Source organism: Salmo salar, chromosome 01 (assembly GCF_965601325.2).
Source record: "Salmo salar chromosome 01, fSalSal1, whole genome shotgun sequence".
NCBI lineage: Eukaryota > Metazoa > Chordata > Actinopteri > Salmoniformes > Salmonidae > Salmo > Salmo salar.
This window is the reverse complement of record NC_138291.1, coordinates 174,097,210-174,122,654: the sequence shown is the minus strand read 5'-3', so window position 1 is coordinate 174,122,654 and position 25,445 is coordinate 174,097,210. Positions and strand designations below refer to the sequence as shown.

Genomic DNA, 25,445 nt, shown 5'->3' with positions numbered 1-25,445 from the left:
TACATAGGTGTTCCTCTTGTCTAGATGGGATAGGGCAGTGTGATGGCGATTGCATTGTCTGTGGACCTGTTGTGGCGGTAAGCAAATTGGAGTGTGTCTAGGGTAACCGGTAGGGTGGAGGTAATATGATCCTTGACTAGTCTCTCAAAGCACTTCATAATGACAGAAGTGAGTGCTACGGGGGGATAGTCATTTAGTTCAGTTACCTTAGCTTTCTTGGGAACAGGAACAATGGTGGCCATCTTGAAGCATGTGGGGACAGCAGACTGGGATAGGGATTGATTGAATATGTCCGTAAACACACCAGCCAGATGGTCTGCGCAAGCTCTGAAGATGCGGCTAGGGATGCCGTCTGGACCGGCAGCCTTGCGAGGGTTAACATGGTCAAATATTTTACTCACGTCGGCCACGGAGAAGGAGAGCCCACAGTCTCTGGTAGCACGCTGTGTCCATGGCACTGTATTGTCCTCAAAGCGCGCAAAGAAGTTGTTTAATTCGTCTGGGAGCAAGACGTCGATATCCGCAACGGGGCTGGTTTTCTTTTTGTAATCTGTGATTGTCTGTAGACCCTGCCACATACAACTCGTGTTTGAGCCATTGAATTTCGACTCCACTTTGTCTCTGTACTGACGCTTTGCCTGTTTGATTGCCTTACGGCGGGAATAACTACACTGTTTGTATTCGGTCATGTTTTCAGTCGCCTTGCCATGATTATAATGCGGTGGTACATGCTTTCAGTTTTGCGCGAATGCTGACATCAATCCACAGTTTCTGGCTCGGGAAGGTTTTAATAGTCACAGTGGGTACAACATCTCCTATACACTTCCTTATATACTCGCTCACCGAGTCAGCGTATACGTCAATGTTATTGTCTGAGGCTACCCGGAACATATCCCAGTCCACGTGATCGATGCAATCTTGAAACATGGAATCCATTTGGCAGACCAGTGTTGGATAGACCTAAGCCCAGCGTTTCCTGTTTTAGTTTGTGCCTATAGGAGGGGAGCAACAAGATGGAGTCATGGTCAGATTTGCCAAAAGGAGGGTGGGGGAGGGCCTTGAATGCATCGCGGAGGTTAAAGTTGCAATGGTTGAGTGTGTTACTCGCTCGTGTACCTCAATCGATATGTTGATAGAATTTAGGTAGCCTTGTTCTCAGATTAGCTTTGTTAAAATCCCCAGCTACAATAAATGCAGCCTCAGGATATATGGTTTCCAGTTTGCATAAAGTCCAGTGAAGTTCCTTGATGGCCGTCTTGGTATCCACTTGAGGGGGGATATACACGGCAGTGACGATAACCGAGGAGAGTTCTCTTGGGAGATAATACGGTTGGCATTTGATTGTGAGGAATTCTAGGTCAGGTTAACAAAAGGACTTGAGTTCCTGTATGTTGTTACAATTACACCATGAGTTGTTAATCATGAAACATACACCACCACCCTTCTTTTTATCAGAATGATGTTTGTTCCTGTCGGTGCAATACATTGGAAATCCCGTTGGATGTACGGACTCTGACAGCATATCCTCAGCTAGCCATGTCTCCGTGAAACCGAGTATGTTACAATCCCAGATATCTCTTTGGAAAGCAACTCTTGCCCTAATTTTTGTCGACTTTGTTAACTAGGGACTGGACATTAGCGAGTAATATACTCGGAAGCGGTGGGTGGTGTGCGCGCATCCGAAGCCTCACTAGAAGACCACTCCGGCACCCTCTCCTCCGACGGCGTTGTTTTGGGTTGGCCTCTGGTATCAGTTTAAATGACCTGGGAGGTGCAAACAACGGATCTGCTTTGGGAAAGTCATATTCCTGGTCGTAGTGCTGGTAAGTTTGGTATTTTATATTCTTCCTGGTGTCCACACAAAACATGAAACGAAATACAGAATGACATAATACAGAACATCATTAGACAAGAAAAGCTCAAGGACAGAACTACATACATTTTAAAAAGACACACGTAGCCTACATATCAATGCATACACACAAACTATCTAGGTCAAATAGGGGAGAGACGTTGTGCCACCAGGTGTTGCTTTATCTGTTTTTTGAAACCAGGTTTGCTGTTTATTTGAGCAATATGAGATGGAAGGAAGTTCCATGCAATAAGGGCTCTATATTATACTGTACGTTTTCTTGAATGTGTTCTGGATTTTGGACCATGAAAAGACCCCTGGTGGCATGTCTGGTGCGATAAGTGTGTGTGTCAGAGCTGTGTGTAAATTGACGATGCAAACAATTTGGAATTTTCAACAGATTGCATCACTTCTTTTTATAAGAAACAGTCACTCTCCTCAACTCTTAGCCAAGAAAGACTGGCATGCATAGTATTTATATCAGCCCTCTGATTACAATTAAGAGCAAAACGTGCCGCTCTGTTCTGGGCCAGCTGCAGCTAAACTAGGTATTTCCTTGTAGCACTGGACCACACGACTAAAGTTGACGTCTCTCTGATATCCAATCGTTCTTCCCGGCTGTATGCAATACATGTAAGGTTTTCTGGGCTAACATTGTAAGAAATAATACATAAAAAAACCAAATATTGCTCAGTTTCCTAAGGACTTGAAGCGAAGCTGCCATCTCTATCGGCGCCATCTTGAAAAAGTTGTAGTCATGTACATTAATTCTAGTCCAAAAACCGACGTTATGGTGGAAAAACTAGTGGAAACTGGCAGATGATAATTACTCCTCACTGTTGATTAGACTGGGCTAAAAATCACACCTTTACTTTGCATCAATTGGAAATATGACGAGCCAGATTGGTCAATGAAGTTGTTCTTTACTGATTTTTAATTGCTTTACATTGAATCTATTGAGGTCATTATTGATCAACAGCAGCCCATTATTTTTCTTAAATTTGCCTAATTTAATAGGCAGAATAAGGAGATTTTTCTTGTGAAGAGCCACGCTTGCAAGTTATATGATTGAAGTTTCTTTAACCATTGCCATTTTACTCCAATATTGGAAGTTGAAATTGTATTTTAGTTTTAAACTCAGACATTTAATCCTAGTAAAAATTCCCTGTCTTAGGTCAGTTAGGATCACCACTTTATTTTAAGAATGTGAAATGTCAGAATAATAGTAGAGAGTGATTTATTTCAGCTTTTATTTTTTTCATCACATTCCCAGTGGATCAGAAGTTTACATACACTCAACCTTTTACAAGCTTCCCACAATAAGTTGGGTGAATTTTGGCCCATTCCTCCTGACAGAGCTGGTGTAACCGAGTCAGGTTTTTAGGCCTCCTTGCTCGCCTTTTTAGTTCTGCCCACAAATTTTCTATAGGATTGAGGGCTTTGTGGGCTTTGTGATGGCCACTCCAATACCTTGACTTTGTTGTCCTTACCATTTTGCCACAACTTTTTAAGTATGCTTGGGGTCATTGTCCATTTGGAAGACCCATTCGCAACCAAGCTTTAACTTCCTGACTGATGTCTTGAGATGTTGCTTCAATATATGCACATAATTTTACTTCCTCATCCTGCCATCTATTTTGTGAAGTGCTGCCACCCCCGTGCTTCACGGTTGGCATGGTTCTTCGGCATGCAAGCCTCCCCCTTTTTCCTCCAAACATAACGATGGTCATTATGGCCAAACAGTTCTCAGTGGTGACTGTCTGACTGACAGGTCCCTCAGCGGTGACTGTCTGACTGACAGGTCCCTCAGTGGTGACTGACAGACTGATAAACAGGTCCCTAAGTGGTGATTGACAATGCCTGACTGACTGACTGACTGACTAGCAGGTCCCTCAGGGGTGACTGACTGACTGACTGACAGGTCCCTCAGTGCTGACTGACTGACTGACTGACTGACTGACTGACTAGCAGGTCCCTCAGAGGTGGGTGATTGACTGACTGACTGATAAACAGGTCCCTCAAGGGTCACTGACTGACTGACTGACAGGTCCCTCAAGGGTGACTGACTGACTGATAGGTCCCTCAAGGGTGACTGACTGACTGGTCCCTCAGTGGTGACTGATGACTGACTGACAGGTTCCTCATGGTGACTGACTGACTAACAGGTCCCTCAGTGGTGACAGCCTAATAGGTCCCTCAGTGGTGATTGACTGACTGACTGACTGACTGACTGACTGACTGACTGACTGACTGACTGATAAACAGGTCCCTCATTGGTGACTGACTAATAGGTCCCTAAGTGGTGACTGACTGACTGACTGACAGACAGGTCCCTCGGGTGACTGACTGACTGACAGGTCCCTCAGTGGTGACTGACTGACTAGCAGGTCCCTCAGTGGTGACTGACTGACTAGCAGGTCCCTCAGGGGTGACTGACTGACTAGCAGGTCCCTCAGGGGTGACTGACTGACTAGCAGGTCCCTCAGGGGTGACTGACTGACTAGCAGGTCCCTCAGGGGTGACTGACTGACTGACAGGTCCATCAGTGGTGACTGACTGACTGACTGACTAGCGGGTCCCTCAGAGGTGGGTGATTGACTGACTGACTGACTGACTGACTGATAAACAGGTCCCTCAAGGGTGACTGACACTGACTGACTGACTGACCGGTCCCTCAGGGGTGACTGACTGACTAACAGGTCCCTCAGTGATGACTGACTGACTGACTAATAGGTCCCTCAGTGGTGACTGACTGACTAATAGGTCCCTCAGGGGTGACTGACTGATTAATAGGTCCCTCAGGGGTGACTGACTCTCTAACTAGCAGGTCCCTCAGGGGTGACTGACTGACTAACTAGCAGTTCCCTCAGGGGTGACTGACTGATGACTGACTAACCGGTCCCTCAGTGGTGACTGAATAATAGTTCCCTCAGTGGTGACTGACTGACTAACAGGTCTCTCAGTGGTGACTGACTGACTAACTAGCAGGTCCCTCAGTGATGACTGACTGACTGACTAATAGGTCCCTCAGTGGTGACTGACTGACTGACTAATAGGTCCCTCAGTGGTGACTGACTGACTGACTAATAGGTCCCTCAGTGGTGACTGACTGACTGACTAATAGGTCCCTCAGTGGTGACTGACTGACTGACTAATAGGTCCCTCAGTGGTGACTGACTGACTGACTAATAGGTCCCTCAGTGGTGACTGACTGACTGACTAATAGGTCCCTCAGTGGTGACTGACTGACTGACTAATAGGTCTCTCAGTGGTGACTGACTGACTGACTGACTAATAGGTCTCTCAGTGGTGACTGACTGACTGACTGACTAATAGGTCCCTCAGTGGTGACTGACTGACTGACTAATAGGTCCCTCAGTGGTGACTGATTGACTGACTAATAGGTACCTCAGTGGTGACTGACTGATGAACAGGTCCCTTGTGGTGACTGACTGACTGACTGATAAACAGGTCCCTCGATGTTGTCATAGATTTTCCTGTCTCACCCTCGCCCCAGAGAGCCAGCATCACTCGAGCCCTCTATATCTAAACGCTGTCTCCGGGCGCTGCTCCAGAATCTCCCATAAGTGTTCAATTGGGTTGAGATCTGTTGTCTGAGACGACCATGGCATATGGGTTACAGCTTTTTCAGCTCTTCAAACCATTCAGTGACCACTTGTGCCTTGTGGATGGGGGCATTGTCATCCTATGGGGGCACAGCCATGGTAGCCAAAATAATGGCCTGCCCAGCATTTTTATACATGACCCTAAGCATGGGATGTTAATTGCTTAATTAACTCAGGAACCGCACCTGTGTGGAAGCACATGTTATCAATATACTTGATATCCCTCATTTACTAGTGCTAAGCGATTTAACACATTTCGGTAATCGTTTTTTAAACAACTAATTGATGATGTCGGTTAAATTATTAGAATTTCATTTTGTTCTTTTTTTTCTGTAAGGTTGCTCGATCGACTTCCCGAGTTGACAAGGTAAAAATCTGTCGTTCTGCCCCTGAACAAGGCAGTTAACCCACTGTTCCTAGGACGTCATTGTAAATAAGAATTTGTTCTTAACTGACTTGCCTAGTTAAATAAAGGTTAAATAATTTAAAAAAATAAATACTCTACATAGTTTAGCGCATAAAACGTGGTAATTGACAACAATGACCATAATCCATTGCGCATCTACTTGTCCGGTCTGTTTCTTTTATGCCTGCTACTGAAGAGGCAGAAGAATGCACGGTCGTGAGGGGATATAGAGAGCAGCTGTTGCTTTGTGAGGCATCTCTACCTGAAAATACATAATCTAAGTGATTGATAGTTGGTATTCAGCAGTCATAAAAGTATGTGTTATTTACTTTGAAGAACTACTAAAATAGTCAATTTTGTCAGACAACATTGGCAGCAGCTCTACAGAGAAGAGATGATGGCTTGGAATTAAATAATAAAGTCATCAAATGTAATATACACAACAACTGAGATATTTTATTAAAGTAATGTGAATAAATGATGGTTAAGCAGCAATGTGCAGTCACTACCATCATGGGAATTTTATTCTGTGTTACTGCGTGCAACCCACATAATCAAAACCGAAATCCGTGATTCTTTTTCAATGATCGTACCAAAACCACTTAAAAAAGCACTAATCACTCAGCTCTATCGTTTACTCAAGTGTTTCCATTATTTTGGCAGTTATTTATGATTCTCTCTCTGGCTCTCTCTTTTTCTCACTCTCTTTCTATCTTTCTCCCTGTATCTATATTTGTCTATTGCTGTTTTTTTTCCTCTCTCTTTCTCTGCCTCTCTCTTTCTCTTTGTATTTCTCTGTATCCATGTTTCTCGCTGTCTCTGCTCTTTGCCTGCCAGCCTCACCCAGAGCTGATGGGTAAAAGTCAAACCAACACCATAGTATTATCACTGCCAACACCATAGTATTATCACTGCCATATTGAATTGTTTGGAACTTTTTAAGAAAGCGTTTGTCCTCCAGAAACCCTTATCTCTATACCTTCTCCCCTCTCTCCCTTCTCCTTATACCCTCTCTCCCTTCTCTCTATACTCTCTCACCCTCTCCCTTACCCTCGCTCCCTTTCCCTATACCCTCTCCCCTTCTAGGTCACTCGTTTTGCCCATTCTAACATTAATTTGAACAGTAACTGAATGCCTCGATGCCTGTCTGCCTGCTTTATATAGCATGCCACTGCCTTGTAACTCACTGTCTGTAGGGGCGTACCTAATAGACTGTGTACATTCATGCTACACACACATCACAACTGCTGCTACCAGACTCTTATTATCCTGCTCAGTTTATACACTGCCCCCATTCCCCCCTTCCCCAATACAAGTGTAAGTATTGGACTATAAATTGTGCCTTCCTGTATATACTATTCTACTGAGACATTTACTTTATGTTCGTATTGTTTTATTATTTCTTATTGTTGTTGCATTGTTGAGAAGGAACTTTTAAGTATGCTTTTCGAATTATACCTTAAGAATCCCGTACATACGACTAATAAAACATGAAACTTGGCAATTGAAGTGAATGTTTGACTTGCTGACGTTTTCTGGGTTGCGTTCATCAGGACACATCGTAACAAAATGTTAAAACATTTTACAACGGAAAATAAAAATAAGTGGTTCTTATTGGATGAGTCCAGATATTCCCTTGCTGTTTCAGACTGTTTTATTCCATTTGGTTTGTAATAAAAATGACCCTGCTGTCAGTTCCTCCTCCTGAAAGCCAGAGGTCAGTGATGAGCAGGGAAAGACTCCGAACTAAGCAGATGTTTACTAACCTAACATTGCAGGCGTAGAATAAACGTGGGAACCTCTGGAGGATGACACTAATGCTGAGCCTTGTCAGAAAATCACACCCGTTTTCTGCTGCCAAATAATCATGTGAACTAGCTTATTATGAAGCATATATGATTCACAACCGAATGAGAAGCTTGTGGAAGCCTAACAAGACATACTGAATCAAAGAGCGATCAATGAAGTAGCCATGTCCTTTAGTGTTGTCTAAATCTGAATCTGAGCTTATAGGCTAGATGACAGTGCAGATGCTGAGTCATTCCTCCAGTGACACATGGCCCTCAACCCACATCCCCTACCCTCTCTGTCAGGGTTTCCCTTAGGCACAGATCTAGGATCAGTTTCCTCTCCCCAAATCCTAAACTTAACCATTAATGGGGGAAATGCAAAGCTGGCCCAAGATCAGTGTCTAGTGGCAACTTCACCCTAGATTAGTGGTCCCCCATACGGTTTGGTTCTTGACCTAGCACTACATAGCTAATTTAAATAACCAACTCATCAAGTTTTGATTATTTGGTTCAGCTGTGTAGGGCTAAAAGGTGCACCCAGAGGGGGCCCCAGGACCGAGTTGGGGAAACCCTGCCTTAGAGAGGTATTTATAACTTGGCAGAAATGTCCAGATCAACTCGGCCCTGTCAGCTATCATATTTGTTTTAGCTAGGTTTTTTAGCCCATAGATTTTGTAGTAATGTTCGAGTCACACAAATATCACATGAATACACGTAAGACATGCCAAAATGTGTAGAATTGCTGGAAATAAGCTTTAAATCCGGCAACATTTTTTCTCTGCCAACAAGAGGGGTGTAAACAATTTGTGTCATGAACAGTGCTTGTGCCCATAGAAATGGATGTGGCGTGCGGGGGGGTTAAGTGAAACAGTTTGGGATTCCCTGCCCTATACCGTCAGGGTTCAGTGTTAGGACTGAACTTAATCTGCAGGCCGTCCCATGTTCATCTCCTGAGCCGATGCAACGCGATGCGGGGGAGGATAACAGGAACAGCTCCATTCCTCTGGTATGGAAAGTGTCATGTGCTCCTTGATTTCCTGCTCTCAGATCACCCCTCTTCTTTTTCTGTTCTCTGTCCTTCTGTGTGTCTCTCTTTTCCCTCAATTTTTTCTGTAAGTGTGTGTCTGTGTCTGTCTGTCTGTCTGTGTGTCTGTGTGTGTCTTTTGTTCACACCAACACACCCTCTTTCTCTTTAAGTCTGAGTCAGTGCAGTTCTGTAATCTCCTGTCTTTCCCCTCCACCTACTCCAGGACCATGATGGTTGAGCAGACAGTGCTGCCGAGTCATATGATGGATGGTGAGCAGACAGTGCTGCCTGGGTCATATGATGATGGATGGTGAGCAGACAGGGCTGCCTGGGTCATATGATGAATGGTGAGCAGACAGGGCTGCCGGGTCATATGATGAATGGTGAGCAGACAGTGCTGCCGGGTCATATGATGATGGATGGTGAGCAGACAGTGCTGCCGGGTCATATGATGATGTATGGTGAGCAGACAGTGCTGCCTGGGTCATATGATGAATGGTGAGCAGACAGTGCTGCCGGGTCATATGATGATGAATGGTGAGCAGACCGGGCTGCCGGGTCATATGATGATGAATGGTGAGCAGACAGGGCTGCCTGGGTCATATGATGATGGATGGTGAGCAGATAGGGGTGCCTGGGTCATATGATGAATGGTGAGCAGACAGTGCTGCCTGGGGTCATATGATGATGGATGGTGAGCAGACAGTGCTGCCGGGTCATATGATGATGTATGGTGAGCAGACAGGGCTGCCTGGGTCATATGATGAATGGTGAGCAGACAGTGCTGCCGAGTCATATGATGATGGATGGTGAGCAGACAGGGGTGCCTGGGTCATATGATGATGGATGGTGAGCAGACAGGGCTGCCTGGGGTTATATGATGATGGATGGTGAGCAGACAGGGCTGCCTGGGTCATATGATGATGGATGGTGAGCAGACAGGGGTGCCAGGTTATATGATGATGAATGGTGAGCAGACAGGGCTGCCTGGGGTCATATGATGATGAATGGTGAGCAGACAGGGCTGCCTGGGGTTATATGATGATGAATGTTGAGCAGACAGGGCTGCCTGGGGTTATATGATGATGAATGGTGAGCAGACAGGGCTGCCGGGTCATATGATGAATGGTGAGCAGACAGGGCTGCCTGGGGTCATATGATGATGGATGGTGAGCACACAGGGGTGCCGGGTTATATGATAATGAATGGTGAGCAGACAGGGCTGCCTGGGTCATATGATGATGGATGGTGAGCAGACAGGGCTGCCTGGGTCATATGATGGATGGTGAGCAGACAGGGCTGCCTGGGGTTATATGATGATGGATGGTGAGCAGACAGGGCTGCCTGGGGTTATATGATGATGGATGGTGAGCAGACAGGGGTACCAGGTTATATGATGATGAATGGTGAGCAGACAGGGCTGCCTGGGTCATATGATGGATGGTGAGCAGACAGGGCTGCCTGGGGTTATATGATGATGAATGGTGAGCAGACAGGGCTGCCTGGGGTTATATGATGATGGATGGTGAGCAGACAGGGGTACCAGGTTATATGATGATGAATGGTGAGCAGACAGGGCTGCCTGGGTCATATGATGATGGATGGTGAGCAGACAGGGCTGCCTGGGGTTATATGATGATGAATGGTGAGCAGACAGGGCTGCCTGGGTCATATGATGATGGATGGTGAGCAGACAGGGCTGCCTGGGGTTATATGATGATGAATGGTGAGCAGACAGGGCTGCCTGGGTCATATGATGAATGCTAGCTAACGTTACAACACCAGATGAGCTAACATTAGTAACCTAACCAATTCACTATAGTATTAACTGGTATACGACTCCTTGCTGTTCCTCAAGTTATAACGTGTTAGTTGCTTACTGGACCCTGGCAATCTGTGTGAAATATTAACTAGTTAGTAGCTTGTTCGTTGTTGACGGATCACCAGCTCAAGCTGAACCTCGGCAAGACGGAGCTGCTCTTCCTCCCGGGGAAGGACTGCCCGTTCCATGATCTCGCCATCACGGTTGACAACTCCCTTGTGTCCTCCTCCCAGAGTGCTAAGAACCTTGGCGTGATCCTGGACAACACCCTGTCGTTCTCCACTAACATCAAGGCGGTGACCCGATCCTGTAGGTTCATGCTCTACAACATTCGCAGAGTACGACCCTGCCTCACACAGGAAGCGGCGCAGGTCCTAATCCAGGCACTTGTCATCTCCCGTCTGGATTACTGCAACTCGCTGTTGGCTGGGCTCCCTGCCTGTGCCATTAAACCCCTACAACTCATCCAGAACGCCGCAGCCCGTCTGGTGTTCAACCTTCCCAAGTTCTCTCACGTCACCCCGCTCCTCCGCTCTCTCCACTGGCTTCCAGTTGAAGCTCGCATCCGCTACAAGACCATGGTGATTGCCTACGGAGCTGTGAAGGGAACGGCACCTCCATACCTTCAGGCTCTGATCAGGCCCTACACCCAAACAAGGGCACTGCGTTCATCCACCACTGGCCTGCTGGCCCCCCTACCTCTGAGGAAGCACAGTTCCCGCTCAGCCCAGTCAAAACTGTTCGCTGCTCTGGCACCCCAATGGTGGAACAAGCTCCCTCACGATGCCAGGACAGCGGAGTCAATCACCACCTTCCGGAGACACCTGAAACCCCACCTCTTTAAGGAATACCTAGGATAGGATAAAGTAATCCTTCTAACCCCCCCCCTTAAAAGATTTAGATGCACTATTGTAAAGTTGTTGTTCCACTGGATATCATAAGTTGAATGCACCATTTTGTAAGTCGCTCTGGATAAGAGCGTCTGCTAAATGACTTAAATGTAAATGTAAATGTTAGCAGGTTATCTGTTAACTACGGTAATGTTTTCCCTCTACAGTATGTGGTTCATTTTCAGAATGAGAGAATTAGGTGAAAATGAGGCGTTGCTTTTTAAACAAGTGGATTCAGGGATCAAGTGTAGCTGGACCTGGACCTGGACCTGGCTTAAACTGGATGCCACTATAGAGGTGAAAGAAACACCACACACTTTCTCGCTTTTGCTGGCACATTGTAGAACAGATGTCCACAGGCAGAAAGTGTACAATGTAATAATGTGCAGTGTAGCCAAATATATTGTTTTTGTTGTGTTGAACTTGACAGTAACACGCGTGTGTGAGTGAGGGGGGATTATAAAAAAAAATGACTCAGTGAATGTTATTTTTGCACACATGTAGCCTTGTGCACTTGATCGATGTCTATAGTGGCCACTATAATAGAGCAATAATATAATGCCTGTTTTGTTTCATTCTATTTCTACTTAAGAGTTTTTTTTTTCCCCAATTGCAATATTTATGTGTGGTCACAAGCGTTCTATTGTAAAGGCTGTCATGGTAACAAGCGTTCTATTGTAAAGGCTGTCATGGTAACAAGCGTTCTATTGTAAAGGCTGTCATGGTAACAAGCGTTCTATTGTAAAGGCTGTCATGGTAACAAGCGTTCTATTGTAAAAGATGCCATGGTAACCAGCGTTCTATTGTAAAAGATGTCATGGTTACAAGCGTTCTATTGTAAAAGATGTCATGGTTACAAGCGTTCTATTGTAAAGGCTGTCATGGTAACAAGCGTTCTATTGTAAAGGTGGTCATGGTAACAAGCATTCTATTGTAAAGGTGGTCATGGTAACAAGCGTTCTATTGTAAAGGTGGTCATGGTAACAAGCGTTCTATTGTAAAGGCTGTCACGGTAACAAGCGTTCTATTGTAAAGGCTGTCATGGTAACAAGCGTTCTATTGTAAAGGCTGTCATGGTAACAAGCGTTCTATTGTAAAATATGTCATGGTTACAAGCGTTCTATTGTAAAAGATGTCATAGTTACAAGCGTTCTATTGTAAAGGCTGTCATGGTAACAAGCGTTCTATTGTAAAGGCTGTCATGGTAACAAGCGTTCTATTGTAAAGGCTGTCATGGTAACAAGCGTTCTATTGTAAAAGATGTCATGGTTACAAGCGTTCTATTGTAAAGGCTGTCATGGTAACAAGCGTTCTATTGTAAAGGCTGTCATGGTAACAAGCGTTCTATTGTAAAGGTGGTCATGGTAACAAGCGTTCTATTGTAAAGGCTGTCATGGTAACAAGCGTTCTATTGTAAAGGCTGTCATGGTAACAAGCGTTCTATTGTAAAGGCTGTCATGGTAACAAGCGTTCTATTGTAAAGGCTGTCATGGTAACAAGCGTTCTATTGTAAAGGCTGTCATGGTAACAAGCGTTCTATTGTAAAGGCTGTCATGGTAACAAGCGTTCTATTGTAAAAGATGTCATGGTTACAAGCGTTCTATTGTAAAGGTGGTCATGGTAACAAGCGTTCTATTGTAAAGGCTGTCATGGTAACAAGCGTTCTATTGTAAAGGCTGTCATGGTAACAAGCGTTCTATTATAAAGGCTGTCATGGCTAACTGCAATATTAGTGTAGTTTTGTTCTCAAGACTTGAGTGTGCAGTAAAGTCTAGGCAACAAATAACATTGGATTGCTTTCTTTACATTTTTTAGATGTGAGTTAGGTTCACATTAGCCACTTTTTATTTTACACAAAACAAGTGTCACCTTTTTGAGCCCTCACCAGTTCCCATCCCTGCTACAACATTAACAATGTCTACACTGTATTTCTGATCAATTTGATGGTATTTTATTGGACAAAAAATGGACCCCAAACTTTTGAATGGTAGTGTACGTGAGATGTCAGAAAACAGAGAACGAAGTACTACGTAAGAGATGTTGAATACACTAAACATACATATAAATGCATTGTTGTAAAGTGTTGGTCCCATGTTTCATGAGCTGAAATAAAAGATCCCAAAAATGTTCCATATGCACAAAAAGCTTGTTCCCCTCTCTCCAACCGGCCTCACAACCACAGACCACGTGTAACCACGCCAGCCCAGGACCTCCACATCGGGCTTCTTCACCTACTTGATCGTCTGAGACCAGCCACCCGAACAGCTGATGACTGTTGGCTTACACAACCAAAGAATTTCTGCACAAATTGTCCGAAACCATCTCAGGGAAGCTCATCTGCGTGCTCGTCTTCCTCACCACGGTCTTGACCTGACTACAGTTTGGCATCGTAACCAACTTCAGTGGTCAAATACTCCCCTTCGATGGCCTCTGGCAAGCTGGAGAAGTGTGCTCTTCATGGAGGAATCCCGGTTTCAACTGTACCGGGCAGATGACAGACATTGTGTATGGCGTTGTGTGGGCGAGCAGTTTGCTGTTTACAACGTTGATATCAGAGCGTCCCATGGTGGCGGTGGGGTTATGGTATGGGCAGGCATAAGCTACGGACAACAAACACAATTGCATTTTATCGATAGCAATTTGAATGCACAGAGATACCGGGACAAGATGCTGAGGCCCATTGTCGTGCCATTCATCCACCGACCATCACCTCATGTTGCAGCATGATAATGCATGACCCAATGTCCCAAGGATCTGTACGCAATTCCTGGAAGCTGAAAATGTCCCAGTTCTTCCATGGCCTGTATACTCACCAGACATGTCACTCATTGAGCATGTTTGGGATGCTCTGGATTGACGTGTACAACAGCGTGTTACAGTTCCCGGCAATATCCAGCAACTTCGCACAGCCACTGAAGAGGAGTGGGACAACATTCCATGGGCCACAATCAACAGCCTGATCAGCTCTATGCGAAGCAGATGTTTCACGCTGCATGTGGCAAATGGTGGTCACACCAGATACTGACTGGTTTTCTGATCCATGCCCCTACTTTTTTTTTTTTTTAAGGTATCGGTGACCAACAGATGCATATCTGTATTCCCAGTTATGTGAAATCCATAGATTAGGCCCTAATGAATTCCTTATATGAACTGTAACTCAGTAAAATTGTTGTATGTTGCGTTTTATATTTTTTTGTTCAGTGTATATAGCCTACAGCCAGCACTCAGCAAGGATAATGTAGAAATGGTATAAAAGGAAAATCACCTCTTAAGAAATAAAACTCTGGGTGAATAGAAACAGGCACCAGGGGCCATTATGTACCAAGCGTCTCAGAGTAGGAATACTGATCTAGGATCAGGTCTCCCCGCACCAGGTAATCTTATTCATTGTGATCTAAAAGCCAAAACGGATCCTATTCTTACAGGCTGACTACACCGCTCACGCACGCGTTGCAAAATAAATGTAGAAATCTATATTATTCAATTATTGCACCAACACTGATCGCGCACGCCAACGAGCGTCTGCGTAGCCAAGGGATAAAATAGAAGTCAGTTCTATTTGTGACGCAGATCGCGCTGCAAGTCCTGCCTCTCCCATCTCCTCACTGGTTTATAGAAGCAGATACCCACATGTCATCTCCTCATTGGTTATACCCACGTGGGTGACTGAAAGACGAATGAGGTCGGTGGTGGTAAGGCACCTAATTTATGAAAGTTGCCAATCGCAATATAAAGTCAAGAGAAGAAAAGACCTGGAAGGAGGAGAGATGACTAGAAACGATTCGGTTGACCGTTTTATGTGTGGATTAATTGTCGGAGTAGAGGACCTTGGGCATTTCAGGTAAAATAACATCTCAATGTTTATATCCCAGGACAAATTAGCTAGCAACAGCAAGCTAGCTAAATAGGACAAATTAGCTAGCAAGTGCAAGCTAGCGAGCTAAATTGCCATAAATGTTTAATGCCTTTCGACCTGTCCCCAAATTAATAGAATTGGTTCAGAGTTTGTTTTGATATTTTAACCTGCGTGTCGTGATCACGTTTGGTTTGGGGGGACAAAATACATTTATGCACGATGGCGCACAGCCGGTTTGGGATCCGTGTTAAAATGCTGTATGAATACGGACCCCTCGGTGTTTTTGTGTTTTTTTATTGTTGTTGTATTTATTAAGGATCCCCATTAGCTGCTGCCATAGCTACTCTTCCTGGGGTCCAAACAAGATTTAAGGCAATTACATCTCAAAATAATTCTAATAAAACAGTACATCATACAACACATTATTACACAACTACTCTAACACTACATATCTACGATACGACATGTATTATACCACGATATCGTTATGCATGGATGTGTAGGTTGAGTTTGAGGTTGTCATGCCTAAATTTGCTAATTTAGTCAATGAAAAAAATGAAGTATTTGGCATTATCAGTGTGTTTTTTTGATGAATGAGCCATCTGATTCAATAGAGTTCGCCTTTGTTTCATAGTACAGTTTCTTCTTATTTTTGTTTAGTCACATGATTTCTCAATCTACAGTACGTTTGCCAATCGTCTGGGCAGCCAAACTTATTTGCCATTTCCTTTCGCCTCATCCCTCTCATCCATACAACAGTTTTTACAGTCATTTTCTTAATGGGTGCGTGCTTATTAGTAACTGGAATAAGCAATTTCATAAATGCGTCAAGTGCACCGTCTGATTTACTTCTCATTACACACCACAGAACAGCAAATATTCTTTACATCTTAAACATAGGAATCAACTCTTGTATGATCTCTCATTGTCTTGGCGACGACTAATTCAATTGTATGTTCATTATGGTTGGCTAATGGTCTGCCGCTGCTACTAGGCCTAAATGAATCATGGGTAATGTAGGATGAATCAGTTACAGATTAAACACCTTGTAGTCCAAGCTTCCACTAGGCTAGTCAGACAGGGAAAATGCCTCCCTGTACTGCCTTGTAGTCCCAGCTTCCACTAGGCTAGTCAGACAGGGAAAAGGCTTGCCTGTACTGCCTTGTAGACCCAGCTTCCACTAGGCTAGTCAGATGGGGTAAATGCCTGCCTGTACAGCCTTGTAGTCCCAGCTTCCACTAGGCTAGTCAGACAGGGAAAAGGCTTGCCTGTACTGCCTTGTAGACCCAGCTTCCACTAGGCTAGTCAGATGGGGTAAATGCCTGCCTGTGCAGCCTTGTAGTCCCAGCTTCCACTAGGCTAGTCAGACAGGGAAAATGCCTGCCTGTACTGCACTGCCTTGTAGGCCCAGCTTCCACTAGGCTAGTCAGACAGGGAAAGGCTTGCCTGTACTGCCTTGTAGTCCCAGCTTCCACTAGGCTAGTCAGATGGGGTAAATGCCTGCCTGTACTGCCTTGTAGGCCCAGCTTCCACTGGGCTAGTCAGACAGGGAAAAGGCTTGCCTGTACTGCCTTGTAGGCCCAGCTTCCACTAGGCTAGTCAGACAGGGAAAAGGCTTGCCTGTACTGCCTTGTAGTCCCATCTTCCACTAGACTTGAAAAATAAGTCTCAATAGCCTCACTTTGTTAGATCAACCAATATTTCAGGGGTCGGTGCTCAAGCACCTCATGGATTTGGTTTAGTGTTGGTGGTAGAATGGTGACTATTGAGTTTATTTGAATTGGAGCCAGTATTATTGTTTGGATTCAAGTGTGTAGAAAGATCTCATGGTGATGTTGCGAAACTGGTGGTTTGTAGTCGCTGTGAAACCCCTCTCGTAGCTGGTATACAAGACATCCACCTCTTCTCTTATTCACATCTTCCAGTAAAAAGCACTTATTTAGGATGCCTGTGTCTGTTTAGTTTTATATGGCTTGAAAATATATTTTGTGGCATAAACCCACAGGACACATTTAGAGACATTCTTCACATGCAAAGTATTCGGCCAAAAACAATTTCACTGCAATTAAATCCATTCCCGTGTTTCTCAAGCAAGCGGAGTGTCATAACCAGGTTTCATTTGGATGAAGTGAGAGGCATACTTTGTGTTTGCTGGAGTAGTATACAGGTTGTCATGACGACAATAACTTCCTCATGCTGTGTAGTTCCCCCTTTAGATGTCAGAGGAAATGAATGTAAATGATCATGTTTACTGTACTAAAGAAGTCACAATGTGTTTTAGCACCTCCACCCCTTTCGTTTTCTGTAATGACACCAGAAACTAAACCGAATTATTCATAATCTCTCAGGCCATGCTCCAAATGGCACCCTATTCCCTGTATAGTGCACTATTGACCAGGGCCCATATGACCCTGGTCAAAAGTAGTGCACTAAATCAGGAATAAAGTTCCATTTGGGACGTAGCCCCAATTCTTCTGTTGTGGTGCAGTAAATAACTTAGAGTATGACAAGCTGTGTTTGAGTACGGTTCCAATAGCTCACTGGGTTAGAGCACGGTGCTGGTAACATTAGGCTGGTGGGTTATACTGTAGAGCACGGTGCTGGTAACATTAGGCTGGTGGGTTATACTGTAGAGCACGGTGCTGGTAACATTAGGCTGGTGGGTTATACTGTAGAGCGCGGTGCTGGTAACATTAGGCTGGTGGGTTATACTGTAGAGCGCGGTGCTGGTAACATTAGGCTGGTGGGTTATACTGTAGAGCGCGGTGCTGGTAACATTAGGCTGGTGGGTTATACTGTAGAGCAATGTGCTGGTAACATTAGGCTGGTGGGTTATACTGTAGAGCGCGGTGCTGGTAACATTAGGCTGGTGGGTTACACTGTAGAGCACGGTGCTGGTAACATTAGGCTGGTGGGTTATACTGTAGAGCGCGGTGCTGGTAACATTAGGCTGGTGGGTTATACTGTAGAGCGCGGTGCTGGTAACATTAGGCTGGTGGGTTATACTGTAGAGCGCGGTGCTGGTAACATTAGGCTGGTGGGTTATACTGTAGAGCGCGGTGCTGGTAACATTAGGCTGGTGGGTTATACTGTAGAGCGCGGTGCTGGTAACATTAGGCTGGTGGGTTATACTGTAGAGCGCGGTGCTGGTAACATTAGGCTGGTGGGTTGATTTTTCCCCATAGGCCATGTACAGTAATGAATGAATACGCTGTCAATTTTTACAGTTGTATGTCGATTTTGATCAAACTCGCCACTTCTACATGTTTTTTATGAACCAGAGTGTCAGCCAGTTTTAGTGACTGTGACTTTTATCTGTCAATCAATGTAGTATTGTAAAACGGTGATGTAAGAAGACTATGGTGTTGGAGGAGGTTTGAGAAAGTAGGGGTGGAGACGTGCTGGTGTCAGACTATTATGATTTGAAAAGGATTTGATCTTCTCCCACATGCAGACATAAAAGCTGCTAAGCATTAAGTGATCCTCCCCTTTTGTGGACAATGAGAATAGATTAATTTCATCCGAGTTAAGTTCAAATGCAATATTAATAACGTTTAGTTAGTCAATGTGACAGCTCTTTAGGGCAGCTCAAATTGTGCTAGCGAGAGCGCTCCACTGAAAAATGTACTACTAAGCAGAAGAAATGAAATTGCATATTCTTGATGGCTCCAGTAACTGCTACTCTGTTGGTTCTAGTAACTGCTACTCTGTTGGCTCTAGTAACTGCTACTCTGTTGGTTCTAGTAACTGCTACTCTGTTGGTTCTAGTAACTGCTACTTTGTTGGCTGTAGTAACTGCTACTCTGTTGGCTCTAGTAACTGCTACTCTGTTGGTTCTAGTAACTGCTACTCTGTTGGCTCTAGTAACTGCTACTCTGTTGGCTCTAGTAACTGCTACTCTGTTGGTTCTAGTAACTGCTACTCTGTTGGCTGTAGTAACTGCTACTCTGTTGGCTCTAGTAACTGCTACTCTGTTGGTTCTAGTAACTGCTACTCTGTTGGTTCTAGTAACTGCTACTTTGTTGGCTGTAGTAACTGCTACTCTGTTGGCTGTAGTAACTGCTACTCTGTTGGTTCTAGTAACTGCTACTCTGTTGGCTGTAGTAACTGCTACTCTGTTGGCTGTAGTAACTGCTACTCTGTTGGCTGTAGTAACTGCTACTCTGTTGGCTGTAGTAACTGCTACTCTGTTGGCTGTAGTAACTGCTACTCTGTTGGCTGTAGTAACCGCTACTCTGTTGGTTCTAGTAACTGCTACTCTGTTGGCTCTAGTAACTGCTACTCTGTTGGCTCTAGTAACTGCTACTCTGTTGGCTCTAGTAACTGCTACTCTGTTGGCTCTTGTAACTGCTACTCTGTTGGTTCTAGTAACTGCTACTCTGTTGGTTCTAGTAACTGCTACTCTGTTGGTTCTAGTAACTGCTACTCTGTTGGCTCTAGTAACTGCTACTCTGTTGGCTCCAGTAACTGCTACTCTGTTGGCTCCAGTAACTGCTACTCTGTTGGCTGTAGTAACTGCTACTCTGTTGGTTCTAGTAACTGCTACTCTGTTGGTTCTAGTAACTGCTACTCTGTTGGCTCTAGTAACTGCTACTCTGTTGGCTCTAGTAACTGCTACTCTGTTGGCTCTAGTAACTGCTACTCTGTTGGTTGTAGTAACTGCTACTCTGTTGGCTCTAGTAACTGCTACTCTGTTGGTTCTAGTAACTCCTACTCTGTTGGTTCTAGTAACTGCTACTCTGTTGGTTCTAGTAACTGCTACTCTGTTGGTTCTAGTAACTGCTACTCTGTTGGCTCTAGTAACTGCTACTCTGTTGGCTCCAGTAACTGCTACTCTGTTGGCTGTAGTAACTGCTACTCTGTTGGCTGTAGTAACTGCTACTCTGTTGGTTCTAGTAACTGCTACTCTGTTGGTTCTAGTAACTGCTACTCTGTTGGCTCTAGTAACTGCTACTCTGTTGGCTCTAGTAACTGCTACTCTGTTGGCTCTAGTAACTGCTACTCTGTTGGTTGTAGTAACTGCTACTCTGTTGGCTCTAGTAACTGCTACTCTGTTGGTTCTAGTAACTCCTACTCTGTTGGTTATAGTAACTGCTACTCTGTTGGCTCTAGTATCTGCTACTCTGTTGGTTCTAGTAACTGCTACTCTGTTGGTTCTAGTAACTGCTACTCTGTTGGTTCTAGTAACTGCTACTCTGTTGGTTCTAGTAACTGCTACTCTGTTGGTTCTAGTAACTGCTACTCTGTTGGTTCTAGTAACTGCTACTCTGTTGGTTCTAGTAACTGCTACTCTGTTGGTTCTAGTAACTGCTACTCTGTTGGCTGTAGTAACTGCTACTCTGTTGGTTCTAGTAACTGCTACTCTGTTGGTTCTAGTAACTGCTACTCTGTTGGCTGTAGTAACTGCTACTCTGTTGGTTCTAGTAACTGCTACTCTGTTGGCTCTAGTAACTGCTACTCTGTTGGCTCTAGTAACTGCTACTCTGTTGGTTCTAGTAACTGCTACTCTGTTGGCTGTAGTAACTGCTACTCTGTTGGCTGTAGTAACTGCTACTCTGTTGGTTCTAGTAACTGCTACTCTGTTGGTTCTAGTAACTGCTACTCTGTTGGTTCTAGTAACTGCTACTCTGTTGGTTCTAGTAACTGCTACTCTGTTGGTTCTAGTAACTGCTACTCTGTTGGCTGTAGTAACTGCTACTCTGTTGGTTCTAGTAACTGCTACTCTGTTGGCTCTAGTAACTGCTACTGGTTTTTCAACAGAACCATGCATGTGCCCCAAATGGCACCCTATTCTTTGTATAGTGCACTACTTTTTGACCAGAACCATATGGACTCTATGGGCGCTGGTCAAAAGTATTTCACTACACAGAGAATAGGGTGCCATTTGGGGCACAGGCCCTTGATCCTCCATTGTCCCAGATGGAGGAGGCCTCCAGGACGTCTAATGAGACAAGAGTGAGACCATGGATGGGCGAGACGACAGTGAGTCATTGCTGGGAAATCTCTCGGCAGCTGTTTTTGGACACTCCCTCTGGAGACTTGGGAGTACAGAGCAGAACACCGCTGGCTTGGTCTGCCTGTGGTTACAGACAGTGACAGAGAGACAATCATTGGCAGAGTAGAGGAGGCATTCAAGTCATCCATTCACCTAAAAATGACCTATAAAGTTGAACTCAAACACCACATTCCCATGCTGGTTTCCCCTTGTGGTGTTTTTTATTTTATTTATTTTATTTCACCTTTATTCAACCAGGTAGGCAAGTTGAGAACAAGTTCTCATTTACAACTGTGACCTGGCCAAGATAAAGCAAAGCAGTTCGACACATAAAACAACAGAGTTACACATGGAGTAAAACAAACATACAGTCAATAATACAGTAGAAAAATAAGTCTATATACAATGTGAGCAAATGAGGTGAGATAAGGGAGGTAAAGGCAATAAATAGGCCATGGTGGCGAAGACCAGACCAGTGTTTCAATGGTCAATCACCAGAGAGTGGTCAGCTTACTTTATCTGTCTCTGAATGCTTAAGCTGGGGTTTGTTTGTGTTATTGATAATATAATGGTTTAAGGGTCCGTCATTTGCTTTATTAGACTATGAGCTTGAGTTACGATGAGCTTGTGTACGACATTTTTTTTCTTTAAAGCTCTGTTTTGCTGGAGGGTTTTCATGCAATAGACTTAGGCCTACGTTTTAGTGCAGTGCAGATTCTGAGGTTCTTCATTATTCATTGTCATTCAAATGAAAGGTTAATTTCGTTTTGATCTTCCAAAATGTTGCAACCTTAAGTTGAATTGACAGAATTGAGGAACATCCAACCCAACGTCACAGATGAGTTGGTTCTGTAATTGCAGTGGTTTCTCATTTTCAGACCAAATGACACATGATTTCAATGCTCAGTAAAAGCCTTCTAAATGCTGATTATACACTGGCTGTATGCAAATGGTTTGTTTTGTCTCTATCTTGATCCTAGGAGGATCAACTGTGTATTTTTGTTATTGCCTGTTTGGCTGAAATAAGGGTTATTGTGGTCGAGAAATGGTCTGTGTTTTCTTTGCTAGTTTAGACCTATATAAGAGGCTTTACTGCTTTAAAATGGAGGTTTGTTTTGGCATGACTCATCAGACAAAATGCAGTCGATTGAAATGACGAATAGTTTATTGTCCATGTTAATCCCAAAGATGGAGAATGCCAAACCATATGTCATTAACATAACCATTAACATAAATTAGATATACTTGGGCAAGTCCGATGGATGAGCAGATTGAAGTGTTAATTTTCAGCATCAGTCTTTCATTACTTCAGTTCTTCCACTCCTTGCCTATTCCGCTGAAGGGGAAGTTGTGCTGCAGCTTGCGGGGAGGCAGGATGTTAGAACTTTCTCTGTTTGATGTGTGTTTCGATGCACGGGACCAGAGATGCTGTATAATGACGAGAGAATCTTGTTTCCGCTTTAACAATGGGAGTCGTTGTCCCAAAGGCGGGAAGGCAGGCGGTCTGCATATCGTGGACAGATTTGGACGGGAGTGAACCTTCTCGCTTCGCCTCTTGCGCTCTGACGGGACTCTCTTCTTTCGGTACTCGCTATCTGGATGCAATGGTTTGTGGGAAATGCCTCCACATTTCAGCCTAGTAGGAGATGAGCCGAGATTCAACAAAGTAAAATTATTTTCTTCTTCGTTGAACAAACGTATTGTGGACTGCGCGCGGTACTAATACACAGCATGAGCTGCACTCTACACATTTGGACTGGAATGCACGCGAATAACTTTCCGTAGTCGTTTTAAAGCAACGTATTCAGACTTAATTGTTGGATATCTGTGCACAATCTCGCAGCAGGTAAAGTTTTTTTGGGGGGGGATGAGACGCTGACACGGTGGTGAATTGAAATCCAACTTGCGATGAGACGACTTAGTGCTATTTACTCGCATGAAACACAAAACAAACAGTTGACTAAATGTGACGTCTAACCAACGGGCCGCAGGAATGTTCGGAAGGTGAGTTATCCATGGCACAGTTACAAGTTGGCAAGTAGGCGACACTGTTGTCTTTTTAGGAGGGTGGAGCGTAGGAGTGTCCTTTTGAGAGAGAGGGATTTTCAACAGGTTTCTTCTCTCAGTAATGTCTTTCTCACTAAACGAAACAACTAAGGCTGTGTTTAGACGGGCAGCCCAAATCTTTATATTTTTCCACTAATTGGTCTATTGACCAAGCACATCAGATTTATCAGAACTGTTCTGGTTGGTCAAAATACCAAATGAGAAAATATCAGAATTGGCCTGCCTGACTAAACGCAGCCCATGTAACGTTCAACGGTAACAGCTGTGCCGCAAACGTTACTCACTAAACTGGGCTCTTTTGGTTGTCTTTCTTTTAGTGCATGGAATCATGACATATATTCGTTGTTTTAGTGAATATCCTTTCAAAATAAGGAAATACGTTCTTTATTACCCTGGAATTGCGTGACAGTCAACGAAGCACGTGATTACCAAACCAGCTTTCTGTTTGTCATTGTCAATAATCAAACGATACGTGCATTTCATGGTTGCATTTATGCAAAACTGTTTCAATTATTTCCATACGATTCACACCAATTGTTTTGCTCCGCGTCAGGGATATCGCATTCATCACGTCAAACACTGTCAATTTAGTGTGTTCTGCTTTCACATTACTAATGGATACTTTGACTAAAATAGTCATACATTCAGGCTTTTGATCTTTTGTCTGCTTATTTCCTATAAACATTTCAGCAGTCTTACGATAAGCTCTTCCTGCTACTATTTCGTAATTGGAAAAAAGACTATTTGCATGTGTCAATCTTTCGACTCACAAATACTCTAAAAAGTCCAGTTGACTGAGAAGCTATATTGAAAAGGCCGTATAGTATTTGTGTTTTTATCTGGCTATGTCAACTGGACTGTGTGTGTGCTTATGCTGGGCTATCCTAAGTGAGGAATGCCAGACATTCTTTAATGCATTGCATTGGATTTGCAAAGGATACCTGGCATAGCTTGTTGCCTAGATAACTCCTTGAGGGGTGAGTCAGTGAAGCGATGTCCAATTTGAAGAAACAAGTTTGTAGTCCATGTCTAGCATTACAGTTGAATGAGGTGATTTCCTAGGAACACGATGATAAACCTTTATAACCCATCTGGCAGCTGTACAATGCATGAAGCTGAATCTCCCTTGGCTTTCACTTAGTTGTGCCACACAGTGGTAGAAATCTAGAACTGCATCCATAACTCTCACTCACTCACGGATAACCTTTGTGTATGAATTCAAGCATGCTTTTTTAGCACACATGCCTACGAGATGAATGTGCTAGGTCAAGTAAACAGTGGTCCATTGCTATGGTCGGAGGAGTGCTGACATTAAATCAAGCACTTGAGGAGAACTGAAAAAATGGGCCAACCGTCCGAGCAACATCCTAGTCAGTAAAACCCCAGGCTGGTGCCGACGAATACTGTTTCATAGATAATGGCACAAGCCTACATTTTACTTAGCAACAGTTGTAGCCATATTTGTTAAGAAAGAAAATTGGGAAGTGTTTGAGTTATAAGATGATAGAGTACACTGGACTCCTAAGCAAGTTCACCTTCTCTGTCATGGCCTTAATGTATTTTCAGTAAGCTTTTTTAAAATAAATAATTGAAACCAAGGGCGTTCATGTACAGTTAATACCATGATCAGCGGTGCCACGGTTCCATAGTGCAAGCAGCCAAATTGTGTTTAGGTGCCATTTTTAAGGATTAGGCTCGGGCAGCAGAAAGTATTTTCACTAATTGTTTCCCTCAAATACATCTGCTTTATTTTACATTGCGTTTTAGTGCCAGACCCACAATCCAAAACGCACTGTAAACTCCCTAATGAAAAATCAAATAATACTTCTCTTTGTGTAGCTTTATTATAGTTTTGGTTGGTGCATAGCTCTAGAAATAGATGTTTTGGGGTCACTAAATTGGCTGGACAACTTCAGTTATTGGTTGTATAAAAAAAAAGTTTTAAGTACTTGTGCCTACTCAACAGACAGCCTTTGTTTCAATAACTATCTTTTTGCGCTAAATTAACAATCAGTTTACTTTAACGTGTGACTACCATTTGCTCAGTTAAATGCAGAACTATGAATAACTTGGTTTTGTCTAACCTTCAATGGTGAATTTTCGTTTGTCTTACA

General features: G+C 43.9%; 1 protein-coding gene across 8 annotated transcripts in view; it reads left to right on the top strand.

The window, feature by feature from the left end:
* psd3l (pleckstrin and Sec7 domain containing 3, like) overlaps positions 1-25,445 on the top strand; it is a 152,220-nt gene that overhangs the window by 38,158 nt on the left and 88,617 nt on the right. The window contains exon 1 of one of the 8 annotated variants that reach the window (XM_014144581.3): positions 22,594-23,268. The exons of 6 other annotated variants lie outside the window; for them this stretch is intronic. In XM_014144581.3, the coding sequence (XP_014000056.1) occupies positions 23,258-23,268 (11 nt within the window). In that variant the 5' untranslated portion in view covers positions 22,594-23,257. Of the gene's footprint in view, positions 1-22,593; positions 23,269-25,445 lie in introns of those variants that run through there. One more of the 8 variants, XM_014144572.3, reaches the window with a different exon arrangement.